A 7,964-nucleotide genomic window follows, 5' to 3' on the forward strand; every position below is an offset into this window, starting at 1 on the left:
GGGAAAGAGGGGGTAGGGGCAGAGAAGAGTTACTCTGATCTTCTAAATAATAATGAAATACTGACATCTTGTGTTATAGGACAGTGGTTCTCAACCAGCGGTCATTTTGCCACCCTGGGGTGGTGGGGGGGTCATTTGGTCACAGCTGGAGACATTTTTGATTGTCAGACATGGGAAGGGAGGTGCTACCCGGCTTCTAGTGGCTAGAGGCCAGGGATGCTGCCAAACATCCTACTATAAGTGCAGGACAGCCCCCCCCAAAATAATTCTGCATCCCCAAAAGTTAGGAGTTGGAGAAACCGTTATAGCTTAAGAGAACTCAAAGTCCTGAACATCCTCACCACTGTTTGAAAAAGCCTGCTCTTCCTAGACTCAAGTATCAAAAGCCCGCCTCTCACCTTTTCCCCCAAGTACCCACACAAACCTTGCAATGCCCGTGGACAGGATGGCAGTGGAGGTCTTCAGCTCCTCGTAGAGATCAGCGCCATTGAAGGGGAAAGCTGAGAACTGAGCCAGCAGCACCCGCCGCAGGGCGACCAGGGCCTGCGGAAGGGGCGGGGAAACTCAGGAGAGGGCCGGGGCGCTCAGACCCGAAGCAGCCCAGAGTACTCGGCCGTGACCCGCCAACGGAGGAGGCCCCCAGGGTCTCATACGGCCCCCTTATCAATCTCTGGGAACCCTCTGCTCAGGGATGGGCATTTAGAGACATCCAGGTTTGGAGCGGAGATTGTCAGCTCACCTTATAAGACAAGCCACATTTCTGGGCTACTTCCTCCAGGTCTGCTGAAACCAGGTCCACCACTGAAAACAAAACACAGGGGGTTTGGTGGGCAGGAAGGGAGGCTCGGGGGCCTCGCTCCCTTGACTTTTCCTCGCCTACGTAGACTAGCTGAGCCGCAGGACCTGGCGTGGTGCCTGGCACACAGTGGGAGTTCTACCCTTCCTGGGGCGTGGCTAGCTCGCTCCCACCTTCCCGGGCTCTCAAGGAGGCTGTGGGCGGAGGATGGGGGGAGAGGCCCCCCACTCCCGGGTGTGCCAGGGCCGGGGCCGGCCTCCGCGCTGGGCCCGGCCGCGTGGCCCGCACTGGCGCACGCCTGCGATCACCTGTCTTGATCCCGCGGCTCCGCAGAAGCTGGACCATGTCCTGGGTGAGACCCGGGCACAGTCCGGCCCGGAGCACGCCCATGTTCCCTGGGGGCCCGGGGCCGCTCGTCCCGGGCACATCCGTGGGGCCCTTTCTGGACCAGCGCGGGAGGCGGGAGGGAGGCGGGAGGGAGGCTGGAGGCGGAGGCGGCGCGGAGGGTGCGGAGCCTGCGGGGACGCCGGCACCCACAGTCCTCCCGCTCGGACCGCGCCGCAGCTTCCGGATTCCAGGTTCCAGGGCCCGGCCTGCGGCTCCACCTGCTGGCCACGGGCCGGATGCGCGAGCCGGGCGGTTGGGGCGGAGACTGCGCGGGCGGCACGGAGCCGGCTCCCCTGCGCCGAGGCCACCGCGCCCAGATCTGCCACCCTGCGCCCGCATGCGTCTCTGCCTTCTCCCAGATCTCGCCTCCCTGCAGGCCTCCCAGGTGCAGCCTTCTGTTCTGAACACTGGGCCAGAACGTTCGATCGGACTGACCATCCCTACGCTCAGGGACGTACTTGTTAGTGAGGGAAGACAGGAAAGAGGAAATCAAATAAATCAGATAATTACCGATCGTTTGATGGGTGCTAAAAAGCAGCAGAGCACAGAGAGGGCATCTGCTTCTCTATTTTCCAAATAAAAGAATTTGTAAATGAAAGACAACAAAAACCCTGAGTATATAGAACACACACACACACACACACACACACACACACACACACACACAATTTGGTATTTTTAAATGTCCTTTGCTTGACCTAATCCTCTGGAAGAAAGAAAACAACTTTACAGGGTTATCTCCTCACAATCCAGTAAGGTAGGTGCTATGTTTATTCCTATTTTACAGATGAGGAAACTGAGGTGCAAAGAGGTGAAGTCATTTGCCAAAGGTTTCACAGCCTGTAAGGGCAAAGCTGGACTTAGAGTGGACAAAACCACATGTAGGTGCAAAGCTAGTGCTGTTTTAACAGCGCCCCCGTCCCCACCCCCCGAAGTATGTTTTCCTACTATGACATGGGTTTTTTTTTATTTTTAAAAAATTTTATTTATTTTATATTTAGGCCACACCTGCTGCATGCAGGATCTTCATTGAGGCATGTGGGATCTAGTTCCCTGACCAGGGATTGAACCTGGGCCCCCTGCATTGGGAACATAGAGTCTTAGCCACTGGACCACCAGGGAAGTCCCCCTGCTGTGACATGGTTTCCTTGAGAAAAAGAAACAACACAACGTCTGGCCCATTTCTGTATGCCTCTGCATCACCCACCGTTGTCACTCAACACATGAAGACACTTGGGGTGAGGGTGTGGCAGAATTTAGAATTCCAGCAGTAAAACCTGGGTGTATGTGAGCTATGAACCTCATGAACCATCCGAGCTTTCCCTGTGCCTACACAACTGGACGAAGGGGGTTTGCTGCCTAGGATTTCTGGATATAGAGTCTCAGGATTCTATAGACAAAGTTCCCCACTACCAGAGGCCCAGACCAGTACTGCCTGCCTCCCTCCATGCCCAGGTGCCTTTGTATCACCGTCTATCTCCTCCTTCCTAGGTCAGGTCCGAAGGGCACCAGTGGTGAGTATTCTGAGATTTTCAGAGAAGGGCAGGGCTGCTGTAACCACAGAGCCTTAGCCCAAGGGGTGTTGTAGTCTCTTCCTTGACTCTACCCACTCCTGACATTGGCCCTGGGCAGCAGCAGCCTCAGATCAAGGGGGAGGCTGGCCCCTAATTGTTACACTCTCTGGTGATTATGAAGTCAGCGCATTGCACTCCCATCCCACCCAAACTAAGGGTGTGTCCTCTGCCTCCAGTTTCTCTCTGCTTCCTGTCAGCTTGGTAGTCCTGCATGGTGACGGCTGTGGTCCCAAACAAGGTAGATGGCATCAGAGACACTCTACAAACTGGGAGATGGGGAGGAGACCACACTGAAGAAGGAAACCCTCAACGTTTTGAACGCACTCGATCAAATGTCGAAGCCCTTTCCAAACCCCAAGTCTATGAACAGGACCGTCACTACCAAAGGACTCCCATTTTCCTCAAGGGGCAGTTTGGTTAACTTCTCGGAGGAAGATGCCATCCACCTACCGTAAGACACAAGTCTGGTCCTTTTCTCCTTTCTAAAACGAGACCTGGGGGGTGGGGGTGGGAAGAGGGGCTTGAAGAGGCAGTACTTCCTTGACTTATCACAGTCACGACTCCCAGGGAAGAGCATGTGTGCAGGTTGCCTATGGAGTCCTGACCTCTGATCAGGTTCTTGGAGGCATGCCGTCCTCCGCCTCTGGGAGGCCTTCCAGGATTAGTCAGAGATTTCCTGGCGGTGCTTGTCATCTTGCTTTGTCCTTGTCATCCTGCTTTGTCCTCATCACCCCCACACAGACCCCCTGCCCGCTCCACTCCCCACGGCTCCTTTGCCTCATCCTCCCTATTGTACCTTCACCTGCCTGGTTACGTGCCCCCAGTAGCCTGCCTGCCTTCAGATTGAGGTTTGCTGTTCCTCCTCAGTGATTCTGGGTTTCTTTTACTTCATTTCACAAAACTCTTTGAGCACTTACAAGGTATCTGGCCCAAGGTTAAGTTCTGAGAATGCAGAGCCAGAAAGCACAGTCTCTGCCTTCAAGGAGCTCCCAGCCTGGGGTGTGTGTGTGTGTGTGTGTGTGTGTGTGTGTGTGTGCGTGCGCATGTGCGTGTGTGCGTGTGTGTGCGTGTGTTTGTGTGTTGGGGGCCTATCAGGCAAGAACTGAGAATATTACAGCATGGTCTGCGCTATGACGGGACAACTGGAGGAGCCAGAGGAGGCTTAGTGTAGCTTGGGAGGAGGTGAAGTTAAGGGAGGCTTCATGGAGGACGTGACTCTCATAGGAAGGGAAGGAATTAGCCAGTGGAGGGATGGTGGTGTGGGTTGATGTGGACTGAGGGAACTGTCTGCCGGGAAGTTTCATGGGTGTGTGACCTGGGCAGTCACACACAGCCCGACACTTAGAAGTGCCCTGTGCTTAGTTTAATGCTCAGATGTCACTGTCCTGAAATTCTTAATAATTTCTGAAGAAGGGGTCCTGATTATATAAAAGGGATATGGTGTCCACTCCCTAAGGGACCTGTAAGTAAGCAGGTATGGCTAAAGTGATGGATGCTTGTAGGAAACTTCCTGGTATGGGGCGAAAGTCTTGGGCTAGGAGGCCAAGTTTAAATCCAAGTTCTACCATTTAGATATAGGGCCATAGACAAGTTAAATAAGATCAGGGACCCTCGGTCCCACATTTGTAAAATGGGGCCAACACCATCCAGCAGGGCTACTGTGAAGATCACTAAGGCTGCCTTCCACGCCCCTTCAGCACTGGTGTTTCCAGTCAGTAAGTCTAAAATAGAGATGCGTTAGGACAATGTATAGTAAAACTGACATCCATACCCAGACTCTTCAGCCTATAAAGGGCCTTGGTGGGGGAATCATCTATTCCAAGCATCCACCAAGGGCTAACATAGGAGGTTTGGGCTGATCAGGATTTCTCAGGGGGAGGTTGATGGGGCTGGAACTCAAGGAGGAAAAATTTGGCCTTGATCAACCAACCATGAAGCTGGAGGCTGTCCTGGCATAAGGGATGTAGGGGTGTGTGTAGGTTGCTGGATCTGGCTAGAGCAGCCCGGGGAGAAGGGGGACGAAGCAGTGGAGGGGAGCCAGAAAGCACCAGGGGCAGATGGGAGCTGTGTAGCATGGGGCCCAGGAGATCTGGGTTCTGGTTCCAACTCTGCCATGGACTCATCGTGTGACCTTGGTCAAGGTGCTTGGTCCCCAAAGGCCTTGTGACCACTCTCTCTAGACAGGGTTCTTCAGACTGAGAGTTGTGACTCATTTTGGTTGGTGGAGACCAGTATTACAAAAATGAAATAAAATAGAATTGAAAATTTCAAAGCACATCACACACAGAGTAAGGATTGGTTTGTGAAACATTTTAGTTACATGTGTATGTATGAGTATACTAGCTTGCCAAGAAATATGTATTTCTTACTTTGGCTTAAGAGAAAAAAAAGATTTGAAAGCCAAATGTTTTGGATTCTGTACTTGAACAGCAAAACCTTTTAAAGAGCAGGGAAACATGTACAAGGTTTTTCTTTGTAATAGCAAAGAATTGGTTAGAATACAAATATCTATGTAATAGAAAACATACAGCGGTTAAAATGATTGAACCAGAGCAGATTAATCTAAAATATACAATGTTTTAAGTAAAAAACAGCAAGCTGCAAATGGGTATGTACTGAATGATAACATACATTTATATAAAGTTTAAAAATATGCAAACTAATAACATATGAAAGTAACAAACCTATAAAGACACATGGGGAATAATAAATACAAAATTTTAAATTTACTGCACAAGCTACCTCTGAGTGGGAGGATGAGGAGAGAGGTGGAGGAGTGAAGTATACAGGGGCCTTTAACTGCACTGATAAAGATTTAGTTCTGGGCTTCCCTGGTGGTGCAGTGGTTAAGAGTCCACCTGTTGGGTTCGTGCCCCGATGCGGAAGGATCCCACATGCCGCGGAGCGGCTGGGCCCGTGAGCCATGGCCGCTGAGCCTGCGTGTCTGGAGCCTGTGCTCCACAACGGGAGAGGCCACAACAGTGAGAGGCCCGCGGACCGCAAAAAACAAAAAACAAAAAACAAAAAAAAACATTTTGTTCTGAGCTGGATGGTGGCTAAATGGAAGCTTAATATATTATAGTATGTTCATTTCCAATTTTATTGAGACACAATTGAATTTTAACAATGCATTAGTTTAAGGTGTACAACATGATTTATAATTGTATATATTGTTAGATCATTACCTTAGTAAGCGTAGTTAACATCCATCACCACAGAGTTACAAATTTTTTGTGTGTGTGATGAGAACTCTTAAGATCTAAGTCTCTTAGCAACTTTCAAATATACAATACAATATTGTTAATTATAGCCACCATTTTGTACATTACATCCCCATTAATATATTACTCTTGATATCTTGGAGTGTGTCTGAAAGCTTTCATAATTTAAAAAATTTAGAATGGAAGAAAAAAGTTTTTGAGAATTCATCCCTATATATATATTTATCTGTACTGTTAATTTTTACATGCTATATATTAATACATATTGTTAAATGTTATAAAACCTAAGTAAATAAATTAGTAATTACATAATAAACAATAGTGAATAAGTATTAATAAAACTTAATTTATTATTTTTCTTTTAGATACTTTTAGATATTTTTCCATATCCTGGTAGATCATTGTGGTCATTCCCTGGGGTGTTTGCACCCCACTTTGGAGGAAGGACTTAAAGTTTCAGCAGTGTTTCTAAAAATGTGGTTCTCAGAATGCTTGCATCAGAATCATCTGAGGATCTTATTAAAGATGCTTTAGCAGCTTCCCCAGTCCCATTCCGTCTGGGGACCAGGGACCAGGAATATGCATTTTTCACTAGTAAGTGTCCTCGTGAGTTTGATGCACTGCTGCAGAGCAAGAATGTTCTGAGCTGCTCAGAAGCAGCTGGAGGCGCTGGGTAAGTTGTGCCCAAGGCTGCCCGCCAGGAGCTTCCAGGCAGCAGGTGCCAGGGTGGCCTCCTTCGTCTGTCTCACCTGTCTCCCCTCCCACTCCAGGAAGCAGATGCCAATGGAGGATTCTGAATGCAGCTCCGATGACACCAGCATCTCCCCCATGTCATCCACTTTGTTGAATCCCATCAAATTGGCCGTGACCCAGCCCAGTAGCAGCTTCTTTGCAGGGATGCTGGAGGGCGAGCTGAACAAACTCAGCTTCTCCTCGATGGGCAAGAGTACAGAAAAGGGGGACCTGGCCCTCTGCCCCCAATCTAAGTCCCAAATAGCCCCTTGTGGCCTGCTGGACCTTGACAACCCTGAGGTGGACACAGACACCTCCTCAACACCCTCAGAGTCCTCTGTGGTCCTGGATGTGCCGGAGGCGCCCTTCATCTATGAACACACGGTCAGCGATTCCACGGCTGTGGTGCGTTTTGGCAAAGGCTTAATGGCTTTGCACAAAGCCTTTGTGCATTTGGCAAAGGCTTAATGGCTGCCCCCAACGTGCCAGGCACTGAGCTGAGCTCACTGGGGAATGTGAAGATGCTTGCATCCCGACCTCAAGAACTCTAGCACAAGCTAGAGAGGGCTCAATGCTGTAGGAAAAGTTCAGATCAAGTGCCAATAGGGATTCAGAGGGAAAGAAATATTATTTCCAGGTGCAGAAATAAGCTTTGGTGGCATTTAGTAACATTTGAGCTGGGACACAGAGGTCGGATTTAAACATCTAGAGATGGGGAAAGGCATTCCGTGGAGGGCTGACACTAGCAGAGGCTCACAGGTGGGAAAGTATGGAAGGAAACACCTAGGTCCAATCCAGGGCTTCTCATACTTTCCTGTGCTTGCGGATCTGATCATCTAGTTACCAATAAGATTCCTGGGCTTCATCCCTAGAGGTTCTAATTCAGTAGGTCTAGGGTGGGGCCTGAGACTCTGCACTGCTAATATTCCCAGGTGGTGTTGATGGCCCATGGACCACATGTCGAGTAGTTCTAGATACAGGGAGGGAAAAGAGCAGGAGTTAGTCTGGGGTCACTTTCCAGAGGTCCTTTAATGTTATGCTACGTTATAGATTTTTCAGTAAGCAATAACGATTAGCTTTTTGCAAAGCTTTATATCAGGTGATAGATGCAATTTGAGCTATATTTTGGAAGATGAATCTGGAAGTCCCATTGTTGGATGGCCTAGAGCAGTGTTTCTCAGTGTGGTCCCTAGACCACCAGTAGCATCAGCATCATATGGCAACTTATTAGAAATTTAAATTCTCGCTTTCCCT

General features: G+C 49.5%; 2 protein-coding genes across 2 annotated transcripts in view; one reads left to right on the forward strand and one right to left on the reverse strand.

The window, feature by feature from the left end:
• RAD51D (RAD51 paralog D) overlaps positions 1-1,186 on the reverse strand; it is a 16,841-nt gene extending 15,655 nt beyond the window's left edge. Inside the window, exons 1-3 of the mRNA XM_007446585.1 lie at positions 1,105-1,186; positions 740-801; positions 425-543 (exon numbers count right to left, since the gene is read on the reverse strand). Coding sequence (XP_007446647.1) covers positions 425-543; positions 740-801; positions 1,105-1,186 — 263 coding nt within the window. The remainder of the gene's footprint in view (positions 1-424; positions 544-739; positions 802-1,104) is intronic.
• Positions 1,187-2,999: 1,813 nt separating this feature from the next.
• FNDC8 (fibronectin type III domain containing 8) overlaps positions 3,000-7,964 on the forward strand; it is a 7,152-nt gene continuing 2,187 nt past the window's right edge. Inside the window, exons 1-2 of the mRNA XM_007446593.1 lie at positions 3,000-3,208; positions 6,749-7,115. Of these exons, the coding sequence (XP_007446655.1) occupies positions 3,000-3,208; positions 6,749-7,115 (576 nt within the window). The remainder of the gene's footprint in view (positions 3,209-6,748; positions 7,116-7,964) is intronic.

The sequence above is a fragment of the Lipotes vexillifer genome, unplaced genomic scaffold (genome assembly GCF_000442215.2).
Source record: "Lipotes vexillifer unplaced genomic scaffold, Lipotes_vexillifer_v1.1 scaffold572, whole genome shotgun sequence".
NCBI classification, from domain to species: Eukaryota; Metazoa; Chordata; class Mammalia; order Artiodactyla; family Lipotidae; genus Lipotes; species Lipotes vexillifer.